Source organism: Papio anubis, chromosome 1, assembly GCF_008728515.1.
Source record: "Papio anubis isolate 15944 chromosome 1, Panubis1.0, whole genome shotgun sequence".
In the NCBI taxonomy this organism is placed as follows: Eukaryota; Metazoa; Chordata; class Mammalia; order Primates; family Cercopithecidae; genus Papio; species Papio anubis.
Genome location: NC_044976.1, coordinates 175,803,476 through 175,828,079, shown reverse-complemented (window position 1 = coordinate 175,828,079; position 24,604 = coordinate 175,803,476). Strand labels below are relative to the sequence as shown.

Sequence of the window (24,604 nt, the reverse complement as noted above, 5' to 3'; positions counted from 1 at the left end):
GCATTCTCTGCATTTCCTGAATTTGAATGTTGGCCTGCCTTACTAGGTTGGGGAAGTTCTCCAGGATGATATCCTGCAGAGTGTTTTCCAACTTGGTTCCGTTTTCTCCATCACTTTCAGGCACACCAATCAGACATAGATTTGGTCTTTTCACATAATCCCATATTTCTTGGAGGCTTTGTTCATTTCTTTTTACTCTTTTTTCTCTACACTTCTCTTCTTGCTTCATTTCATTCATTTGATCTTCCAGCGCTGATACTCTCTTCCAGATGATCGAGTTGGTTACTGAAGCTCGTGCATTTGTCACGTAGTTCTCGTGTTATGGTTTTCATCTCTATCAGTTCTTTTAAGGACTTCTCTACATTGATTATTCTAGTTATCCATTCATCCATTCTTTTTTCAAGGTTTTTAGTTTCTTTGCACTGGTTACGTAGTTCCTCCTTTAGCTCTGAGAAGTTGGATCTACTGAAACCTTCTTCTCTCGACTCATCAAAGTCATTCTCCATCCAGCTTTGTTCTGTTGCTGGCGATGAGCTGCATTCCTTTGGAGGGGGAGATGCGCTCTGAGTTTTTGAATTTCCAGCTTTTCTGCACTGCTCTTTCCCCATCTTTGTGGTTTTATCTGCCTTTGGTCTTTGATGATGGTGATGTACTGATGGGGTTTTGGTGTGGGTGTCCTTTCTGTTTGTTAGTTTTCCTTCTAACAATCAGGACCTTCAGCTGCAGTTCTGTTGGAGTTTGCTTGAGGTCCACTCCAGACCGTTTGCCTGGGTATCAGCAGTGGAGGCTGCAGAAGATAGAATGTTGCCGAACAGCAAGTGTTGCTGTCTGATTCTTGCTCTGGAAGCTTCGTCTCATGCATGTACCCTGCTGTGTGAGTTGTGAGGTGTCGGTCTGCACCTAGTGGGGGATGTCTCCCAGTTAGGCTACTCAGGGGTCAGGGACCCACTTGAGCAGGCAGTCTGTCAGTTGTTCTCAGATCTCAGCCTCCGTGCTGGGAGATCCACTGCTCTCTTCAAAGCTGTCAGATGGGGGCATTTACCTCTGCTGAGGTTTCTGCTACTTTTTGTTTAGCTATGACCTGTCCCTAGAGGAGGAGTCTACAGAGGCAGGCCAGCCTCCTTGAGCTGTGGTGGGCTCCACCCAATTCGAGCTTCCCAGTGGCTTTATCTACTTAAGCCTCAGCAATGGCCGGTGCCCCTCCCCCAGCCTTGCTGCCACCTTGCAGTTAGATCTCAGACTGCTATGCTAGCAATGAGGGAGGCTCCGTAGGCATGGGACCCTCCGGGCCAGATGTGGGATATAATCTCCTGGTGTGCTGTTTGCTAAGACCCTTGGTAAAGCATAGTATTAGGGTGGGAGTTACCCAATTTTCCAGGTATTGTGTGTCTCAATTTCCTTTGGCTAAGAAAAGGAATTCCCTTCCCCCTGTGCTTCCCAGGTGAGGTGATGCCTCACCCTGCTTCAGCTCTCACTTGTCAGGCTGCACCCACGGACCAGCGCCAACTGTCCGACAAGACCCACTGAGATGAACCCAGTACCTCAGTTGAAAATGCAGAAATCACCGTATTCTGTGTCGCTCACGCTGGGAGCTGGAGGCTGGAGCTGTTCCTATTCGGCCATCTTGGGCACACCCCTAGAACTTGATATTTTTTAATGTACAGGCCAACCACTTTAGAGAAGACAATTGAATTTGGATTTGCCTAACATTTCCTCATGATCATATGTAGGTTTTGCATTTTGGCAGGAACACCACAGAAATGATTTTGTGTCCTTCTCAGTGCATCATTTCAGAAGGTACATAATGTCAGTTTGTCCCATACTGGTGGTTTTACCTTTCTTTACTTGTTTAAGGTGGTGTCTGTCATTGCATAGTTACTATTTTTACTTCTAAGTATTTTGTAGGGAAACTTGGAAACTATATAAACATCTTATCAACCCACTAGTTTTAGCATCCATTTCTGATTTCTACTTGAATCAGTTATTACTGTGATTTTTGCAAAACAGCTATTTTCTAACTCCATCATTATCTTCCATATCTGTTATTGACCTCTGTCAAGAACTTTCTCATTTTTTTACTTTATGATTTATAGCAATAAGGACTCAGTTATTATTCAAAGTGGAACCCAACCTTTTTGGCACCAGGGACTGGTTTTGTGGAAGACAATTTTTCTACAGATCGAGGGTTGGGGGGATGGCTTCAGGATGATTCAAGCACATTATATTTATTGTGGATTTTATATACAATGAAATAATTATACAACTCACCATAATGTAGAATCAGTGGAAGCCCTGAGCTTGTTTTACTGCAACTAGAAGGTCCTTTCCAGGGTTGATGGGGGACAGTGACAGATTATCGGGCATTAGATTCTCATAAGGAGCACACAACATAGATCCCTCACATGCGCAGTTCACAATAGGGTTCATGCTCCTATGGGACTCTAATGCCACTGCTGATCTGACAGGAGACGGAGTTCATGGTAATGTTAGCAGTGGGTGATAGCTGTAAATACAGCTGTGAAGCTTTGCTCACTTGCCAAGTGATCCATGGCCCATGGGATTGAGCACCCCTGGTTTATCATACATTGTCATTATTTATCGTGATGTTCACATTATCCTGGAATAGGTTAGTGGAGGAAGGCCTGTCCTGGCTGGCTTCAGTGTTCTCTTGGGATGTCCTCATGATTCTTTAAATATTTTCTTACTTTCTGGTACAAATAGTTACTTCAAACTTATTTTGTACTTTCCCTGCCCCAGTTAGAAGAGTGTTTTTAAACTGCAAATCTTTTTTAAAGATTGATAAATTTGGGGATGGCCTATCCTGACATTTGAGAATCATTGTCATTAAAATACATATATAGCTACAGATTAAAGAATGAGCATTTTTTCAAGTGTTTGTCTGAAAATTGTTGAGAACTTTGAGCAAAGCTCATCATACCTCCTAGCTTACACTTTTATGTAGGATTTACTATGTGTCCTGTACTGTTCCAAGCACTTTTCTTCTACAAATTCATTGCTCACCTCAACTCTAATAAATTATCTTTTATTATTTGCATATTGCAGATGATGAAACTAGGCACACAGAAGCCAAGTCACTTGTCAGGATTGCATGGCCTCTAAGGGCAGAATAGTTATTCAGGCCCAGAGTGTCTGCCTGGAGACCCCGCCCCTAGCATTGTGCTCCTCTACCCTTCCATAATTAAAACTGCAACATAGTATAACAAATTCAGTTATAAGATTTTGCATGTTTCTTACCTACTAATCCCTCTGTAGTTTTTTGTTGTTTTTTTTTTTTAATATTTTAACTTTCATTTTAGTTTCAGAGGTACATGTTCAGGTTTGTTATTTAGGTAAACTTATGACTCAAGGATTTGATGTACAGATTATTTTGTCACTACCTGGGTACTAAGCATAGTAGCCAACAGTTTATTTTTCTAAACCTCTTCCTCCTTCCACCCTCCTCCCTCAAGTAGGCCCCAGTGTTTGTTGTTCCCCTCTTTCTGCCATGTGTTCTCATTATTTAGCTCCCATTTATAAGTGAGAACATGTGGTATTTGGTTTTCTGTTCCTGAGTTACTTTGCTGAGGATACTGACCTCTAGTTCCATCCCTGTTCCTGCAAAGGACGTGATCTCATTCTTTTTTATGGCTGCATAGTATTCCATGGTGTATATATACCACATTTTCTTTATCCAGTCTACTGTTGTTTGCTGTTTTGGTTGCTTCTGTCTTTACTGTTGTAAATAGTGCTTAATGAACACACACGTGCATGTGTCTTTATGGTAGAACAATTTATATTGCTTTGGGCATATGCCCAATAGTGGGATTGCAGGGTCAAATGGTAGTTGTGTTTTTAGTTCTTGTTTTTTTTGCGTCATCTAGATAGCATGATGTTTTATGCCTTCTCCAGTTTATGTTATCATTCTTCCTTTTTTCTTGCTGTCATTCCATTCTTATAAAAGAAACACTTGAACTCTACAACATTTTGTGTCATGAAGTCCAATTCTAGTTAGGATTTTCCATATTGGTTAAAAAATAAAAATAATTATATGTAATAGAAATAACACAGAAATGAATAAATGTTACCCAATTGTTAACCCTCCAATTAAAAATGCATCTATATTAAATGGCATTATAGTATAAGCAGTTGGGACTTTTGTTAACCAACAGTCTTGAAAATAAAATGTATTAAAATAGTTGGAACCTCAGAATTTTTGAAATCATATAGTCTATATTTGAGGGCTATGAGCATCCACAGCCTGAATTAATACAGAAGTAGTTTTGAATATCTGCCATATATTTAAAGGCTTTCTTCTTTCCTCTGAGGTTTAGCCAAATACTTTTTAGTGCAAATTCTTCTTGGCTAAAATAGATTTGTGTGACTATGTTTTTGTCTACAAAGCACAAGGATAATTAGTCAACTCAGTAAGAAACCCGTTAATTATAAGAAACTGTAACATGCATTTTAAAATATTTTTCTAACCAAAGCAGACAAATGAGTTTCATTACGTGGTTTTCAACTTGTTCTGGAGAATATTTACACTCATTCTTTGAGGCTCTTATTTTTGCTCATATTTTAGTTAAACCAGGTGATCACAAGACATACTTTATGAGCTCCATATCTAGCAAGTTCCCTGAAAACAAAAATATGACCTGGTATTCACTTGTATATAAGGAAAGCCATAATGTTGAATCTCAGCCCATGTACCTGGTAAAACATAAGGTTGTTTCACTCTGTGGTCCAATGGTGTAATGTGTTAGTTACCAAAAGGAAGGCCCTAATATCACTCCTTGGAAATTACTGGTCAGCTTTTTATGTTGTTTAGGAAGCAGGTTAGTATGTTATTCAGAACTTTAATTCATGAACACACGTAATGGAGAAAGTTTTCCAAAGAATTACAGCTGTGCAAATCATCATGTTGTTGAAAAATCCAAGTACATATGTAGATACGAAGCTGAATCAGGCTTAAGGATGTGGTCTCGCTGTCTAGGGTCCAAATTGTGGAAATATTTGTATTATCCATAACCACATCTCAATGTGTTATACAGCCTTGTTCCCAAGCTCCCAATTCTTTCTACTTTCTCCAGAGCAAACAGCACAGACAAATACTTAGTTAGGGCTTAAACACTCAGACTGTATTTATATATGGTAGTTTGAGTAAATTTAATTGTAATAAAATAGCTCCTTTGGGTGATTTTAAGCATTTATTTTTGGCATCAGGTAAGCCTTCTGAATTTCCCTGTAGACACAAATTCCTCTGAAAATCTAACCAGAAGGAGAAAGATCATCATTTGTTTTGTTTGGTTCAGTTTCAATTCTCTTAGATTGTGGGCTAATTAGCTCATTACTGAGTTTATTTATTTATATAATTTTGGTTTTAAACAAGCATGGTTCTGTGACTTGAAACTGTCTTTTGGGGCATTTGTAGTTCATGGAGCATGGAGCACTTGGCAGCCTTGGGGAACATGCAGTGGAAGTTGTGGGAAAGGTGCTCAGACAAGAGCAAGACTTTGTAATAACCCACCGCCAGCACTGGGTGGGTCCTACTGTGATGGAGCAGAAACGCAGATGCAAGTGTGCAATGAAAGACATTGTCCAAGTAAGAGAAATATACTGTTTATACCTTTAACAAATTAACATCTACCTATCTTATCAAGGTAGTATGTCGACAAGAATCTATCCCATTCTAACTGTGCCCACAAGTACATCTCTCAAACTAACAATGCCCAGAGTGTAACATGATGGTTTCTAGGTAGTAAGAAAGCATGTACATTTTTCCCTTATTCCAGTTGATGGCAAGTGGGCGACTTGGGCCAGTTGGAGTGCCTGTTCTGTGTCGTGTGGAGGCGGCGCCAGACAGAGAACAAGGGACTGCTCCGACCCTGTGCCCCAGTATGGAGGAAGGAAATGTGAAGGGAGTGATGTCCAGAGTGATTTTTGCAATAGTGACCCTTGCCCAAGTGAGTGTTGGAAATAGTGAGTCAACATTATACTTTCGTAAAGTTTCATTATGACCTGAATTCCTTAAAGTTGTAATATTCTGTTACTTGGTTCTTCAACATTTGGTTTGGGATGTCAGAATGTTATAAGGTTGCTGTCGTGTCTGTGTAATACCATAGATGTCTTCGATTCATAGGGACAGGAGCTGTGTCCTATTTCACTTGCTCTGTATAGGAGTAGCCCCAGAGTATAAGAATGAGAGCACCCCTGCAGGCTAACTCTTCATGATGCTTACGAGTCTTTTATGAAGGCAAGCAGGCAGCTCTCTGCCTTAATTCAGTCACCAAGCTGGATTTTTAGACCCCTGCAGCAATTTGATATCTGGAAATCCGAGTTACGTTGTATCCTGAATTTTACAGCCTTGGCTCATCAAAAGCAGAGACCCTGTCTCATTTATACCCTCCAGCTCCTGCAATATTTTAAGACTCAGTAAATATATGTTAAATGGAATCACACAAATACAGGAATGTATACTCAGTTTCTAGCCAAAACTGAATTAAACTGTCTTCCTTGGGAAGTTGCCTATTTATAGACTTTTATGTTTTGTTTCAGGTGCTGAGAAGAGACTTTTTAAATACTTTTTAGATGAATGTCATTGTTGACCACTTCTCATTTTAGGGGCTCTGTTTTCATCTCAGATTATTCTGTCTTGTAGCCCATGGTAACTGGAGTCCTTGGAGTGGCTGGGGAACATGCAGCCGGACGTGTAATGGAGGGCAGATGCGGCGGTACCGCACATGTGACAACCCTCGTCCCTCCAATGGGGGAAGAACTTGTGGGGGACCAGACTCCCAGATCCAGAGGTGCAACACTGACATGTGTCCTGGTGAGTCTCTTGATTTCTGGCAGTTGAATAAGTAAAGCATTTAATTTAGTGCTCACTGTAGCAGCCCTATTGCTTCAGACTTTAAAATGAAAGTTGTATAGGCAGGAGCACCCCAAGTGTAGATTTTGAAGCCAATTTGTTAACAGTGACCATTCCATTCTTGTTCACAGTGGATGGAAGCTGGGGAAGCTGGCATAGTTGGAGCCAGTGCTCTGCCTCCTGTGGAGGAGGTGAGAAGACTCGGAAGCGGCTGTGTGACCACCCTGTGCCAGCTAAAGGTGGCCATCCCTGTCCCGGAGACACTACTCAGGTGACCAGGTGCAATGTACAAGCATGTCCAGGTAAGCAACTAAATTGGACTTTGGTAGCACATTTAGAGCCTTTGTGCACATTAGAGAAAGGTGCCACAAATTACAAAACACTGCCAACCCTGAGAGGAGGAATTAGGAAAAAAAAAAAAAAGTGCTTTCTTGCTCTTAATTGGTACAGTTCTGTATGAACTCAAGGCTGGGTTCTAGCCTCTGCTTTTGCCTTTCCAGGCTTCCTGGTAAAAGGATATAGTCCTGGCCTTGACAGGAAAAAGTGTGAGACAGAGTGGGGAAAAATGGGCTGAGATTCCAGACTAAAGGTAAGGTGGGGCAGTGGCTAAATATCTAAAGAAAGCCACAATTGGAGGCTGTTCATCTGTGGATGGGAAATTGAAGGACATGAGTGTGTGGGAAGTAAAGTAAGAATCAGTTCAGTCCTAGGAGAAAGAATAAGGGGAGTTCAAGTATGAAGTTCAGCCTGAGTCATGCATCGCATCTAGCAACTGATGTAAAAATTCAGAAGTCTACAACTCATGGGCCTTAGAGTTTGCTGGGATTCCAAGAAATGGTAGCTAATACTCAATACCTTGTCTCAGCAGGCAGGCTTCTAAAGGTTATAAGAAGACTAACAATAACAGTTTTATATTGTTGAAGTGTCAAGATATCAATTAGACTTTCCAAAGCTTTAAGGTTTTCTTAGAAATAAAAAGTTCCTGAAAAATCAAGATCATTTGACAGAGTGAGAGAGATTTACATTTAAAAATGTATAGGATCTAGACAAGCTAAAGGAAGTTGATGGGTCTACTACCATCAACAACTGTTCAACATATTGACTAATTAACAAGGACTTTGAGGCTCCAACTGAGGCGTAGTGTCAGCTTCAGTTGATGTACTTTGTAGCTCAGCTTTTGTTAGTAGCAGGGCCCCAGTGGCATCAGGAATTCCAAATAGGTTGACAGTTTGTGCTGCAGAGTCTGTCAGAGGATTTCAGGATCTCAGCCAGGTATTCAGAACTAGGAGTCTTTTGAGCACTGCGACTCAAGTCCCTCTATGAGACTACAGAACCAGGGTCAAAATGTCAGCAATGACCTGGAGAGCTAAGTAAATTAGTGGTCCTAATACTCCCCTTTCTCCCTGCTTAGGACTAAGGATGAGAACCAGAATGGCCTACTGGCCCTGACTGGCTCTCTACGTTCCTGCATCATCTTGCAGCATGGTTTCCATTACTCTCTACACTTTCTGCTGCTTTTGCCCTCTCAGATGTGGCAAGCCACTACCCACAAAAGAGTGGCACACATTCCTTCCCTACCCAGAAATCCCTTCTGCCCTCCCTGGCTTCGTTAAGACTTAAAACTTTCTTTAGGTTTCTTCTTTATTTTTACTTCCTTCTCAAACTTCCCTAAATAGTAGATAGCAATGCATTTCAACCTTACTTTTGTTTGTGGGATTTAGATTGTTTTTCTCCCCAATTCAGACATAAGCTCTATGAATGCAGGCTTTATGTCTTTTTTTTTTCTCACCATTTTTTTTTCTTTAATTTGTGACAAACAAATGAATGTAGCACAGACCATGAAGGCTGAATCAACACAAAAAGCTGTTTTCTCAGTATTAATAATAATAGTGTAAATTAAAATGTAAAGTACTGTACTTACTGATTTTTCTGAGGCTGAATACAATTGTATTTCTCTCCAATATATAATACAAGCATACCTCAGAGATATTGCTGATTCAGTTTTAGACCACCACAAGGAAGTGAATATTGCAATAGAGCAAGTCACACCAATGTTTTGGTTTCCTAGCGCATATAAGTGTTATGTTTGCACTATTCTGTAGTACTATTAAGTATTCAATAGCATCATGTCTAAAAAACAATGCACATACCTTAATTTTAAAATACTTTATTGCCCAGGCTCGAATGCAGTAGCGTGATCTCAGCTCACTGCAACCTCTGGCTCCTGGGTTCAAGCGATTCTCATCTCAGCCTCCAAGTGCCCACCACCATGCCCAGCTAATTTTTTTGTATTTTTTTTAGTAGAGACAGGGTTTCACCATGTTGGCCAGGATGGTCTGAGCCTTCAGCAAGTCAATCTTTTTGCTGACAGAGGGTCTTGCCTTGAGGTTGATGGCTGCTGACTGATCAGGGTGGTGGGTGCTGAAGGTTAGGGTGACTCTAGCAATTTCTTAAAATCAGACAAGAATGGCATTTGCCACATCAATTGATTCTTCATTAATGATTGATTTCTCTGTAGTGGACAATGCTGTTTAACAGCACTTTACCCTCAGTAAAACTTTCAAAGTTTGAGTCAGTCCTCTCAAATCCTGCCACTGCTTTATCAACTAAGTTTATGTAATATTTTAAATCCTTTGTTGTCATTTTAACAATGTTCACAGCATCTTCATCAGGGGTAGATTCCATATCAAACAACCATTTTCTTTGTTCATCTGTAAGAAGGAACTCCTCCATTCATTCAAGTTTTTTCATAAGATTGTAGCAAGTCAGTCCCATCTTTAGGATATACTTCTAATTCTCTTGCTCTTTTAACCACTTCTGTAGTTACTTCCTCCACTGAAGTCTTGAACCTTCAAAGTCATCTACGATGGGTGGAATCAACTTCCAATATCCTGTTAATGGCATCTAGAATGATGAATTCTTTCCAGAAGGTTTTCAATTTACTTAGCCCAGATCCAGCAAAGGAATCACTATGGTAGCTGTAGCCTTAGAAAAATGTTTGTTTGTTGTTGTTGTTGTTGTTTGAGACAGCGTCTCATTCTGTTGCCCAGGCTTGAATGCAGTAGCATGATCTCAGCTCACTGCAACCTCTGGCTCCTGGGTTCAAGCGTTTCTCATCTCAGCCTCCAAGTGATTACAAGTGCCCACCACCATGCAGAGCTAATGTTTTCTATTTTTTTAGTAGAGACAGGGTTTCACCATGTTGGCCAAGATGGTCTCGAATTCCTTTCCTCAAGTGATACACCAGCCTCAGCCTCCCAAAGTGCTGGGATTACAGGCGGGAGCTACCAGCATCTGGCCTATAAAATGTATTTCTTAAATAATAAGTCCTGGAAGTCAACATTACTCCTTGATCCATGGCTGCAGAATAGATGCTGTATTAGGCATGAAAGCAACATTTCTCTCCTTGTACATCTCCATTAGACCTCTGCAGTGAATATTCACATCGTCAGTGGGCAGTAATACTTTGAAAGGAATCTTTTTTTCCTGAGCGTTAGGTCTCAAAACTGGGCTTAAAATATTCAGTAAACCATGCTATAAACAGAGGTGCTGTCCTCCAGGCTTTGTTTCATTTATAGCACAGAGGCAGAGTAGATTTAGTACAATTCTTATGGGCCCTAGGATTTTCACAATGAGCATTGATTGACCTCAACTTAAAGTCACCAATTGCATAAGCCCTTAACAAGACAGTCAGCTTGTTCTTTGGAGCTTTGAAGCTAGGCACCGATTTCACCTCTTCCTAACCGGCATCTTCTTCCAAGAGAAGGCTGTTTTTTCTAAATTGAAAATCTGTAGTTTAGTGTAGCCATCTTTATTAATGACCTAGCTACCTCTGAATAATTTGCTCCAGTTTCTACATCAGCTTGTGCTGTTCTACCTTGCACTTTTATGTTACTTAAATGGCTTCTGTCCTTAAGCCTCTTGTCTTCTGCAGCTTCCTCATCTACCTCAAGCTTCATGGAACTAAAGAGAGTTAGGGCCTTACTCTGGATTGGGCTTTGGCGTAAGGGAACATTGTGACTGGTCTGATCTTTTATCCAAACCACTCAGACTTCCTCCATATAAAAAATAAGGTTGTTTCACTTTCTTATTTGTGTGTTCACTGGAGTAGCACTTTTAATTTTCTTCAAGACTTCTTCCTTTGCATTCACAACTTGGCTAACTCTTTGGTGCCAGAGGCCTAGCTTTTGACCTACATCAATTTTCTACATGCCTGCCTTACTAAGCTTAACCATTTCCAACTTTTGATTTAAAGTGAGAGACATGAGACTCTTTCTTTCATTTGAACACTTAGAGACCGTTGTAGGGTGAATAATTGGCCTAGTTTCAATATTGTGTCTCAGAGAATAAGGAGGCTTATGGAGAGGAAGAGAGTCAGGGGAATAACTGGTGGTCGATGGAGCAGTCAGAACACACAAAACATTAAGTTCACCGTCTCATATGGGCACAGTTCATGAAACCCCAAAACAACAATAATAACATTCAGGATCACTGATCACAGGACACCCTAAAAGATAATAATAATTTGAAATATTGCAACATTACCAAAATGTGACACAGGAACACAAAGTGAGCAAAGGCTGTTGCAAAAATGGCACTGGTAGACTTTCTCATCACAGGGTTGCCACAAACCTTCAATTTGTAAAAATACACGGTGTCTGCAAAGAGCAACAAAGCAAAGTATGATAAAACTAAATATGCTTGTACATGATAATAGTATCTGAAATTCCTAGTAATTGCTTTAAAATGTATTTAATTAAAAGACATCAGATAATGAATATTTATGAATTTGACTATCAGCTACTCCCCAGTATGTTGCCCTCTCTTGTCAAAGCATGAAATTCATTTTGAGAAACATTCATTAACCGCCTATTCTGTACTAGTCACCAATAATTTTGTTGAACAATAGAAAGAAGTAATGAAATTAATGTTGAGGCCCTTTTTTAAAAATAATTGTTTTGCAACCAGATTACCTTGGTATGAATTTTATAGCACTGGCAAAAGCACAATCTCTCTCAAGTTAAGCATCTTTCAATATATTTGTAATATGAAGAACTTGATAAACCCTCACTCTAAAACCCAAGACTGAACAATGTCCTTAGATAATCCACGTTTACATTGGCAGTGGCCTAGAAGCTGTTTTGTTGATGAAGTCTCTCCTTTTCCTGGATGTTCTCATGAAGGAGGCAATAAATAAAAGAACATAGGGTTTGATGCCAAGCAGATCCACATTCCACCACTTTCTAGCAATGTAATGATGAGAAAGTTGCTTAATTCCTACAAACTTATTTTTCTAGTCTGCAAACTATGGCTGTTTAAAGCTACCTTATAGAATTGTTGATAGGATTAAAGGAGTTAACACATATTAAATGTTTACCATCATGCATAACATGCTCAATAAACTCTCATTGTCGTTTCATCACCACCACCAACACATTCTTTATTTTTAGTTTGGGAACTGGACACTGATTGTATTCTTTGGCTTATGAAATATTAATAACACTATGATGTGCATAGATTAGAAGGATCCTAGATTTATGGGGGATGATGGGTGTTATGTGAAAGTCGAATGTTTTAAAAGTTTATTTATTTCACTATTAAATTCAGATGTCGTATGATCTTTTTGATGTTTGAGAAAAGATTTGTAGCATCTCTGAATACTGGCCTTCTTTTCTCCCACGTAATGTTGATGAAATTGCATCCTTATCCAGGAATGTTTTTTTTTCCCCCAATAGGTGGGCCCCAGCGAGCCAGAGGAAGTGTTATTGGAAATATTAATGATGTTGAATTTGGAATTGCTTTCCTTAATGCCACAATAACTGATAGCCCTAACTCTGATACCAGAATAATACGTGCCAAAATTACCAATGTACCTCGTAGTCTTGGTAAGTCTTTGCTTATAGAAGTTGTTCATAAGCGTCTTTTTAAAAACTTAGATATTATTCTTTATTATTACTTCTATTTAAAGTTCTAGAGAATGCTACTACTAAGTCATAAGTATAATAATCCTTAGCTCTATTCCAATGGTAAGCTTTTAAAGATACATGAGGTACTGTTATTTGTTTCTGGTATTCAACATTATTTAGAATTCATCCTTGTGAATAATGTGCTATGAAGACAATAAAATAGACTGTAAAAATTTTGCTATCACCTTATTTATCCTTCTTTTCTTTAGGTTCAGCAATGAGAAAGATAGTTTCTATTCTAAATCCCATTTATTGGGCAACAGCAAAGGAAATAGGAGAAGCAGTCAATGGCTTTACCCTCACCAATGCAGTCTTCAAAAGAGAAACTCAAGTGGAATTTGCAACTGGTTAGTGTCAGCTGAATTTAATATTCTATTACTATAAAAAGTACCATAAAGATTGGTGGTTAAGAAAAATACATGTTCACAGAGAATAATTTAAAACTTTTGGATGCAATCTTATCATAAGTGATATAAAAGAAATTTCATATTTTGCTGTAAACTTGTACTAACATAAGATCATAAGAGGCCATGTGTTCTCAAGCAGTCATTTTTATACCCTAAAAGTTTTTCTCCTCTCCTCCTTTCTTCTCTTTTTAAAAATATTTTCTCTTTAAATCCTTAGAGAGGATTTTAAAGACCAAACAAAGAAGGAAAATGAGTTACTGTTATTAATTAAAGACCTTTGTCTTTAAACCAAGATCCAATTAGGATACTTTATAGCAATTCTTTATGAAAAAGATAGAAACAAAACAAACAAACCTAAAGGCTTTTCACTTATCCCTAGTCTTAAGGAGTATGGGTTAGCTATTCATGACCCTTTCCATGTACATACAGATGTTTAGAGAGCTCCATTTCAAGCCTCTTCACAGTTGGTCAGCCTCATAGCAGCGACCTTTAAGGAAGAGGGGCTTATCTTTAACCAACATTTAATCAGCGGAGAAGACAATTGGATCTTTTCATGGGTATCCACTTACTAAGATGTCCTTTGTTACTTTTAGAAGCATCAGAAAGAACAAAGCACTGTGGCCAGACTAGTGGTTTTTGCCAGTCACAGACAATTCATGTTTATAAGGTTGCTTTGTTATTACCTGTGAATTTAAAGTATGAAATTTGTATAACCACATACCACATTTTTGCTACATGAAAAGAAATGTTAAAAGAAACTGAATTCAATAAACCTAACTCTTGAATTGGGAGGCTAAGTGCTAATTCAGTTCTCATCACCTATACTTATTCAAGTTGGAACTCAAATAGCATAGCTGAACTGGTATGTAAGGTAAATCTGCTCTGTGCTTCCAGAAACCTTTTTTTTTTTTTTTTTTTGCTGTCAAAATGAATATCTTGTAATTCCCAGGAGAAATCTTGCGGATGACTCATATTGCCCGGGGCTTGGATTCCGATGGTGCTTTGCTGCTAGATATCGTTGTGAGTGGCTATGTCCTACAGCTTCAGTCACCTGCTGAAGTCACTGTAAAGGTAAAATGCCAGGATAACTTGTCTCTGCTGCTTATTAGAGTAATGATGAGTATGCGTGAAAGGTCCATAGAAGGAGCACAGATAACTTGTCCACTTTGTGGGGGGAAAATGTCCAAACTACTAAGCCTTTAAGTAACTATCTGATCTTTGTTTAAGAATCTTCAGGGACAAGTTTTTACAAACTCTCTTAATGGTTTTACCACCCTCCCTATCAGGACCAAGATCAAATACTTGATGTAAGGCATTTGTTTAATTTCTTTAAACAAAGATGATAGTAATTCTTGCATAAACGTTTTTGTGTATCATCCACGAAATATTTCAGAAATTAAAGGCTAACAATCGCCCTTTCACATCTTTATCTTTGAGTCTCTTATTAAACTGAAATTTATGACAGCAAAATTATGAAACAACTATGTTATAATTAAAGAGTTCAAACCTTATGTTATTTCCTGAACACTACTGTACAATTACTATACAATTTTTCTCATGAAGGAGGCAATAAATAAAAGAACATAGGGTTTGATGCCAAGCAGATCCACATTCAGATCCTCATTCCACCACTTTCTAGCAATGTCATAAGAAAGTTGCTTAATTTCTACAAACTTACTTTTCTAGTCTGCAAACTATGGCTATTTAAAGCTACCTTATAGAATTGTTGATAGGATTAAAAGAGTTAACACATATTAAATGTTTACCATCATCATGATGTGTATTCTTTAGCTCCTAATCCTTTTTCCCCCCTCATTCTGCATTTCATAGTCCCTTTAAGGGGACAAAAAATTAGTATGAGCCATATTGATCTTCAAATCCACATTGTTCTCCTTAGGATTACACAGAGGACTACATTCAAACAGGTGCTGGGCAGCTATACGCCTACTCAACCCGGCTGTTCACCATTGATGGCATCAGCATCCCATACACATGGAACCACACCGTTTTCTATGATCAGGCACGGGGAAGAATGCCTTTCTTGGTTGAAACACTTCATGCATCCTCTGTCGAATCTGACTATAACCAGTTAGAAGAGACACTGGGTTTTAAAATTCATGCTTCAATATCCAAAGGTAATTTGATTAAAAGAAAATCCGTATCTTTATGCCATCCAGTCTAAATGGTTAAAAAAAAATTCAAAATAAGGACATTGAGGCTTACATCTAACATGATGATATCAGGTTTTTCATGTGTGTTGTCTATGCTTTTTTGTTAAGCAAAGCCCTATGGAAAAGCCAACCCAACTGGAGTTCTAGTACATTTATTTTACTAATATACTTCTTCACACTACACAGTGGAGTTGCTGTTGTTCTATTCCATATGTGCAGAGAGGGTTAAAAACATAATATGGTGGGGTGCAGTGGCTCACGTCTGTAATCCCAGCATTTTGGGAGGCAGAGGCGGGCGGATCACCTGAGGTCGGGAGATCCAGACCAGCCTGGCCAACATGGTAAAACTACCATCTCTACTTAAAAAAAATTAGCCAGGCGTGGTGGCGAGTGCCAGCTACTCAGGAGGCTGAGGCAGAATTGTTTGAACCCAGGAGGCAGAGGTTGCAGTGAGCCGAGATCACGCCACTGCACTCCAGCCTGTACAACAAAGAGCAAAACTCCATCTCCAAAAAAAGAAAAACATGTGTCCAAATGCTTTTTTTTCAAATAATAAAATCCATTTGTTATTGTTTTGAATTTTATATTTGTCAAGAAATTTTTTTAATTCCTGAAACATAATACAAAGGTGTGTCTTAAACTAGTCAAAAATAATTTCTATATTTTAAAAGCAGCTTTTTAAAACTATGCAGCGATAATCAGGATTCCAGCTGTCATTTCTTGTTCCTGGAAGTTATGATTTTTTAACTGCTTTCATTTTCCAAGCATGGTTCTGCAACCCTTGATCTAAGCAGTCCATCTGTGCTATGTGGTTCTTTGATGTGTCTGTCTCCTGAGATTCCCATTTCAGTCATAAGAGCCACCACAGCAATTAACATTCCATATTCTGTGGGGTTTTAATGCTGGGATGATTCTTGTATGTAGTCATGTTAGACATTAAATGTTTGTGACTTTAACGTTGAACTTGAGGCTCTCATGAGTTTACTTAAAAGGATTCACATTGACCTTGTGAATGTGTTTTCCTGTGTGGCATGTTTCCTAAAATAGAGCCAAGTAAGTGTTTACTCTTGCTTTCATCAGTACCTTTTACTATTGCCATGCATGCCATGCCACTTGAACAAAAGAAACGAGCTACCAGAATGAGGAGTTACATTTTCTTTCCCTAATTATGCCAGGTTTTTTTGTTTTTTGAGATGGAATTTCGCTCGTCGCCCAGGCTGGAGTGCAGTGGCGCGATCTCGGCTCACTGCAAGCTCCACCTCCCGGGTTCATGCCATTCTCCTGTTCCAGCCTCCCAAGTAGCTGGGACTACAGGTGCCCGCCACCATGCCCAGCTAATTTTTTGTATTTTTAGTAGAGACGGGGTTTCACCGTGTTAGCCAGGATGGTCTCGATCTCCTGACCTCGTGATCCGCCTGTCTCGGCCTCCCAAATACCTGCTTTTTAAATCTAACTTCTGTTTCTACTTTTTTCAGTACTCCATCTAATTTAAAAAAAAAAAAAAAAGATAACTGGGCACAAATAAGTGAATTTCTACCATCTGAAACTACATGAATTGATTTCTGAAAAGTCATGTACACTTTCTACCTAATCGTGTACATTTCCCAAGCCCAAAACTGCTTAAAGGTCTTTGTGGTGTCTTTAAGTGGGTTTGTTGAGGGATCTGGGTCCCATAATATAAAGAAACACACTGTATGACCTTTAAAGGCCCCTTACTATCCTTGGACACTGTGATTCTATGAATTACATATGATACATGTGTCATGGTCCTTGTCAATTTTAAGAATTGTGTACTTGCAATTTGTTTTTGAGCAACCATTAGGGGGCAAGCTTGCATTCCTGGTAATTTAACTAGCAAATCGTGTTAGGTCTATACTAGAGCTAAGTATGGTTGCAGTGAAATTAGAATCTTCCGGAGAGCCTGATGAAAGTTCAGATTTCTGGCCACAAAGATTTTTGGTTTAGCAAGTCTACGGTCGGGTCTGGGAGTTTGTATTTTTAACACAGACCCTAAATGATTCTAATATATCTGGTCTGCACTCTTGCTTTTGGAAAGTACTGGTCAGGAAAACTCTCAAATAAAGTCAATCTCCTATTTTTATATCTTTAAAATCTAATGTCTTTTTAAAATTAATTATAAAGTATATATTTTACACACCAGAGAGTATCAGAAATTATAAAGGAATATATAAATTTAACTACAAATACATTTTTTAAAACTTCTTCATGGGAAGAAAAAAAAGTGAAATGAGAAAGTAAAATATGCACCAAGAAAAAATATTTGCATCACATGTTATTGACAACCATGATTAACCTTAATACATACAAAGGCACTTCAAAATCAGAAAGAGGCAAATATCCTCAGTAGAAAACTGCATAAGGGAAACTCACAAAAGAGTAAATAATGACAAATGTGAAGAAACTGTTTACCCTCATTAGTAAGCAAGGAAACGCAAATTAATAAGTTATTTTCTGACTATAACAAGGGTGATGACTGCCTAGTGTTACAGAGGTATGGGGAAATGAACACCCTTACACCCTGCTGGCAGGGGGATAAATTGGTTCAACATTTCTGGAAGGCAGTGTGTCTCCAATAGCCTTTCAAATATTCATATCTTTTCAGTTATCTCATTTTGGGAGTCTGTCCTATGAAAATCACAGAAATAGCCAAAGATGAATGCTTAGGAAGTTTTATCCAGTGTTATTTATAATAGAAAAATAATAAATATCCTCAAAGTAGGAAACAAATACATAAGTTATGGCACAGCTGTATAACAATAACTTAAAATCACTGAAATAGGAAATATTTAGCTCATTTATTCATTTAACAAATATTTGTTGAGTGCCTACTGTGTACTAAACATTGTTCTAGGTGTTGACAGCATCACTGTAAACAAGTAACAAAGGGAAATGTTCATGACAATAATAACTGAAAAGCACTGTATGAGCCAAACCTGGGTTGCCCACCCCTGGGTGATTATGAGAAAATCTTTATACCCATTAAAAACACAGATTCCCAGGTCTCTTTCTTGGCAATTCTAGTAGAAATGGGACCAAGGGAACCTATATTTTTAATAAGATTTTCAAATGATTTTTATGATTAGTCAAGCTTGGCAATTATCAGTCTGTATATCCTAAATTTAATTTCTAAGTATGTATTCACAAAATTGACTGGAAGGAAAAACATCAAAATCTCAGCAGTAGTTCGTTCAATTTGACAAGACTACCAGAATTTTATACTTTTCAAGGTTTCTACTGTTATCATACATTATTATAAACAAATATTTTTTATTGCCTTTTACTGTCTTGAAATAAAAATTGTAACATGATTCAAAATAACACACTTTAACTATAATATGAAAATCAACAAAAAGAAAATAACTCATAACATTACATATTTTAATATGAAAATCTTTGGACAGAAAGAAGTAGTTGTATACTCAAACATATACTGAATCCTAGTATGATTATTTGGGGAACATTAAGCAACTCATAGTAATGTTCTGAATGAAACAGTCCAATCAGCCATCAATTTTTATGAAAACTGCATTCCTAGAAAATTCACTATATATTTAAATCGTGAAAAATGCGTAATATACGGCAGACACATTCAAAGCTTAGATAATTATAGATTTCTTACTTTCATGAAAGTCTTGCAAGGCAAGGGACAGATCATCATCTTTCAAGACTACACATTGCATTCTTGTAAAACCTGCCACGGGACCTGTCCCACTCACTGAATTTTAATAGTCTTATTATGACAACAAAAGTATCTCCTAAAAAACTTCCCAAATTCCACCTAATAGAAGATATCTCCCCTATTTATCACCAAAAACCTAAAACTACTATCAGGTAATAATATGTTTACATGACATGTTTTTTCCGCAATTGTGTCCTACACAACATAACTGGTTGGATTAAAGAATGAACAAATGACTAAGTGGAAACTAAATTGTGATACACACACAGTAACCATGCAATGATCACTTAGCAAGCAATATGCCCTAGATGTTTCTGTCCCATCTATCCTAGTACCACCCCACTGCATGAGCAGGAAGACTAGGATGCTTTCAGGAAAAGAGGTTTCTTAACTAATCTGTTCTTGTTCTTGTTCGCTTTTTTGTTTCTGACATCTAACTTAAATCTTTTCTATCACAATATCCCTGTTTCCCCTTATTTTGACTAGATGAAAAGGAAAACACTTGGTCACACATGGGAGATTTTGACCCAAATGCTCAATGATGCTAATGGAGGAGATCCACAAAAGGAGGGAGCTTCTTCACAGAGTTTCTATTTTTCACTGGCACAAATTATTTTAAGTTGCTTGAAAACAGCATTTCTCTTTCTAGAGTAAAACAGGGTTAGTAATGGCTGGAAGAATAGGACTTTGCCCGTGGTTATACCTGGCATATACATTTATCTTGGACCCTTTTTAGTTATCACAGAATAATTTTTTTATTGATGTGAACAACTTACACAAGAAACCCGTTTCCAGTGGCAGCTTGTCAACAATCTCTGGACTGGGATTCATTTACTTCTTGGTTGAGAAACAGGCAAAGTTTTCCATGCCTGCTTATTTTCACCTATTGCATTTTTGCATTATGTGTTTCATCTTTGGCATATATTCCCAGGGAAGATGCTAATGGAAAGAAACCAGGGGCAACTATTCTAATAAGTCAGTTAACTTTGCTTTCCTCTCTGTGGTAGGAGATCGCAGTAATCAGTGCCCCTCTGGGTTTACCTTAGACTCAGTTGGACCTTTTTGTGCTGGTAAGTACAGAGATAAATAAAGGGTTTTATTTTAATGAAAATGTCAATGTTGGATAGCATTTAATGGATATCTATTGCCCTTTCCGTAGGTATTTAATCATCACAACAGTTCTGTAAACATCTCATTTGACAGCTAAGGAATAGAGATGTAGAAAAGTCAAACTACCGAAAACCACTCAGCATCAAGTGGCAGAGCTACATTTGAATTTAAGTTAATTGCAAAGCCCATGTTCTCTGAATTTGGCCACAGCCAACTGTGTCAGAGATAGTGACTAACTATAGATGTGGAGTGAGCAGACAGACAATAAACACTATACTTCATCTGGTGACTTGATTGCTGTGGGTTTGAGAGCCACAATCCAACATTAAGCCACCGAACCCTAGAATTAATCAGAGGACAGGCAGGATTGTGGACTTATCACTAATGTAAACCAATTTTATCCCACCAAAGTACCATCACAAGAGATGTACAGATAAGTTAACTGCTAAGTAAATGGCTTGAGGAGCTTACATTTACATACACAGCGCTTTTCTTTCATTGGTAGGCAATGTAATATAGTCTTATGATAAAGAGGTGGTCTTTTGACTACCGAGGTTCAAATGACAGCCCTGCAAGTAATGACTTATATGACCTTAAGCAATTTATGTAACTTCTTTGTTCCTCAGTTTTGTCCTGCAAAATGAGGACAGTAATAAAAATACTTATCTCCTAGGAATTCTGCGATGAAAGAGTTAAAGCAGGTAAAAGGCATTTAGAGCACAGTAGATAAATATATTTTAGCTATTATCATTGTTGTTTTACGATGTAATCTAACCATCTATTCACTATCAAGGATAACTCAGATGCCTCAAATTATTTTTATTTAGTGAATTCATTTTGTGGCACTTAAAGTATTTTCTATTATAGTTGATTCAACTTCTTGGCCTCTATAAGCAATTATTTTTACTGGCTTTAATAACTCCCAGAAAGTAGGGATTTTATACTGATCTGGGCCTTCTTGTTTTTTCTTTCAGATGAGGATGAATGTGCAGCAGGGAATCCCTGTTCCCATACCTGCCACAATGCCATGGGGACCTACTATTGCTCCTGCCCTAAAGGCCTCACCATAGCTGCAGATGGAAGAACTTGTCAAGGTATTCACAAATCTAATAGACACATTTAAGCAATGGGTCAAGGCAATCTTTGACCTAGAAAAAGTGTGATAGACCCATTCTCTTCTTTCCTACTACTTCTGCCCACACTTTGGCAACAAACAGAAGGTTGGGCTGAACAAATAAGAACACTGCTCATGCACTGCCTGCATGTAGGGCACTCTCAAGGCAGGAATGCCTGGAGCATCTCACTCAAGATCTCAGAAAGGAGAAGTAACTTCTTAAAAGCCACCTAATTTGTAAGTGGTCTGATTAGTCAGTCTATGAAGATACTAATCACACCGTGCTGCTGTGAGTTTGTCAGCTATTTAGCCCACCTGAAGTGACTCAACCAAAAACTTAAGTCCTTCTTGCTCTTTTCTAGTTTCAAGTGTCCTTCATGGCTTTTCGTATCCCTATTTCACAGCAGGTTCTTGGGCTGGTGTTCTTCAGTTCACCTCAGTTGAATGATTCCCTCTGTTGCAGATATTGATGAGTGTGCTTTGGGTAGGCACACCTGCCACGCTGGTCAGGACTGTGACAATACAATTGGATCCTATCGCTGTGTGGTCCATTGTGGAGCTGGTTTTCGAAGAACCTCTGATGGGCTGAGTTGTCAAGGTATAAAAATGGAGGCCTTTTCTTTATGTTCATGACAGTAAGAATTAGACTCCCCTTTTGACTCCTCGAAAGTTAACTGTCTCAAACTCCAAGAGGAAGGGACCACATAAAAGGGAGAGAGTGAGGAGATATCCAGCAAGTGGGACTCCTGTCTCTCTGGAGAACTGAAACCTGAACTTCATTTTATATGTTTTATAAGTTGAGCTTCTTCATGAGCTCTGATTCAGATACATTCCCCAGCTATTTTAAATATGTATGGCACAGTGGTTTTGAATGACCATTTGCCTGTTACCATTTGATTGAGATCATACTGCACAGTCCAATAAAATCTATTTCATAAAATTCCATTGCATAAGACTGCCAGAATGTTTGTTGAAGGATATTTTTAGTAGGCTATTTTTAAGAACAGTTTTAGGTTCACAGCAAAATTGAGCAGAAAGTACATAGATTCCCATGTAACCCCTTCCCTCCACACACACAGCCTTCCTCACTATCAAAATCCCACACTATCAAATGTACCAGGGCGGTACATTTGTTACAGTCAATAAACCTACACTGACACATCACTATCACTCAGAGGCTAGCTTATATTAAGCTTCTCTTGGTGTTGCACATTCTATAGGTTTGCAAAATTTTATAACAACATGTATCCGCCATGATAGTGTCATACAGAATAGTTGCACTGTCCTCAAAATTCTCTGTGCTTCACTGAATCATTTCTGTTTCCTCCAACCTCTGACAAACACCGATCTTGTTACTGTCTTTGTGGTTTTGCCTTTTCCAGAATGTCATATAGTTGGAATCATACAATTGTGCAGCCTTTTCAGATTGCCTTCTTTCACTTAGTAACATTTAAGGTTCCTCCACCCCTTTTCATGGCTTGATAGTTCATTTCTTTTCACTGCTCAGTAATAAATATCTAGATACAAAACAGTTTACCTAGTGAAGGACATCTTAGTTGCCTCCAAGTTTTGGCAAATATAAATAAAGCTGTTATCAGGATTTTTCATAAAGGAAAAGACAGTGGATCCAAAACTGAATGTTTATCAACAGAATAAATGAAGCATGGTACATACACCATGAACCACTGTGCATCCATGAGAAAAATCCAGATGTAGGAAGGTATGTATAATTTTGCAGAAAAGAGTATGTAACTGGAAAAACAACCAAAGAAAAAAAGGAAATGGATCTATATATTTCGGTGGAGATATTTATGTGGCTGCAGTAGAAATAAATTATTATTCATACTAGATTGTTAATGTTGTTTGCCTTTGGTGGGTAAGACAGGTAAAAAGGGAGAAGGGAGCCCAACCAAAAGAGGAAGAAGAAAAAAAAACTGCACTAAGAAAAATATTTTAAAAGTTTGTGATCACAGCCGGGTGCAGTGGTTCACAAATGTAATCCCAGCTACTTGGGAGGCTGAGGCAGGAGAATCACTTGAACCCAGGAGGTAGAGGTTGCAGTGAGCCGAGATTGTGCCATTGCACTCCAGCCTGGGTTACAGAGAGAGACTCTATCTCAAAAACAAAACAAAAAAGTATATGATCACATCTGTGTTTATGTAAGTTAGCACATTGTAGATTTTGAGTGGTTAAATTAAAAGATGTCAAATAGAAAACAAGTACAAAATAAGAGACATTGGCAATCTGGAATGTAAGGTGAGGAAGTGAAGAGCTCAACTATGGTGATTTTTCTTTTGAAGGGTTTGGAATATAGCAAGAGAGAAGTGGCAGGAGCTTGAGATGAGTATGGACCTGAGAGAGGGATTTGGTTATGAGAGGAAAGTTTTGATTATATCTACAGGTTTATTGGAAAGAAAAAGTATAATTTTTTAAAAAGTACTTCCTTCTTATACTTAAGTTCTGAGATATATGTGCAGAACGTGCAGGTTTGTTACATAGGTATGCACATGCCATGGTGGTTTGCTGCACCCATCAACCCATCACCTACATTAGGTATTTCTCCTAAGGCTGTCCCTCCCCTAACCCCCTCCCAACCCCTTGACAGGCCCTGGTGTGTGATGCTTCCCTCCCTGTGTCCATGCATTCTCATTGTTCAACTCCCACTTAGGAGTGAGAACACACAGTGTGTGGTTTTCTGTTCCTGTGTTAGTTTGCTGAGAATTATGGTTTCCAGCTTAATCCATGCCCCTGCAAAGGACATGAACTTACCCTTTTAATGGCTGCATAGTATTCCATGGTGTATATGTGCCACATTTTATGTGAAGGACCTCTCAAGGACAACTGCAAACCACTGCTCAAGGAAATAAGAGAGGACACAAATGTTCCATGCTCATGGATAGGAAGAATCAATATCGTGAAAATGGCCATACTGCCCAAAGTAATTTATAGATTCAGTGCTATCCCCATCAAGCTACCACTGATTTTCTTCACAGAACTAGAAAAAACTACTTTAAATTTTATGTGGAACCAAAAAAGAGCCCATATAGCCAAGACAATCCTAAGCAAAAAGAAAAAAACTGGAGGCATCATGCTACCTGACTTCAAACTATACTACAAAGCTACAGTAACAAAAACAGCATGGTACTGGTACCAAAACAGATATATAGACCAATGGAACAGAAAAGAGGCCTCAGAAATACCACCACATATCTACAACCATCTGATCTTTGACAAACCTGACACAAGCAATAAGGAAAGGATTCCCTATGTA

General features: G+C 38.4%; 1 protein-coding gene across 7 annotated transcripts in view; it reads left to right on the top strand.

The window, feature by feature from the left end:
• The window catches only part of HMCN1 (hemicentin 1), a 499,395-nt gene that overhangs the window by 454,379 nt on the left and 20,412 nt on the right, over positions 1-24,604 (top strand). For 6 of the 7 annotated variants that reach the window (XR_004179456.1, XM_031657606.1, XM_031657603.1 and 3 more), the window contains 11 exons: positions 5,429-5,599; positions 5,790-5,960; positions 6,656-6,826; positions 6,997-7,167; positions 12,601-12,750; positions 13,041-13,178; positions 14,188-14,309; positions 15,136-15,373; positions 20,117-20,179; positions 21,194-21,313; positions 21,797-21,931. Coding sequence is in view for 6 of the 7 variants with exons in the window: in XM_031657606.1 (XP_031513466.1) it covers positions 5,429-5,599; positions 5,790-5,960; positions 6,656-6,826; positions 6,997-7,167; positions 12,601-12,750; positions 13,041-13,178; positions 14,188-14,309; positions 15,136-15,373; positions 20,117-20,179; positions 21,194-21,313; positions 21,797-21,931 (1,650 nt within the window). In the remaining variant the exon portion in view is untranslated. Of the gene's footprint in view, positions 1-5,428; positions 5,600-5,789; positions 5,977-6,655; positions 6,827-6,996; positions 7,168-12,600; positions 12,751-13,040; positions 13,179-14,187; positions 14,310-15,135; positions 15,374-20,116; positions 20,180-21,193; positions 21,314-21,796; positions 21,932-24,604 lie in introns of those variants that run through there. The other variant, XM_021929438.2, reaches the window with a different exon arrangement.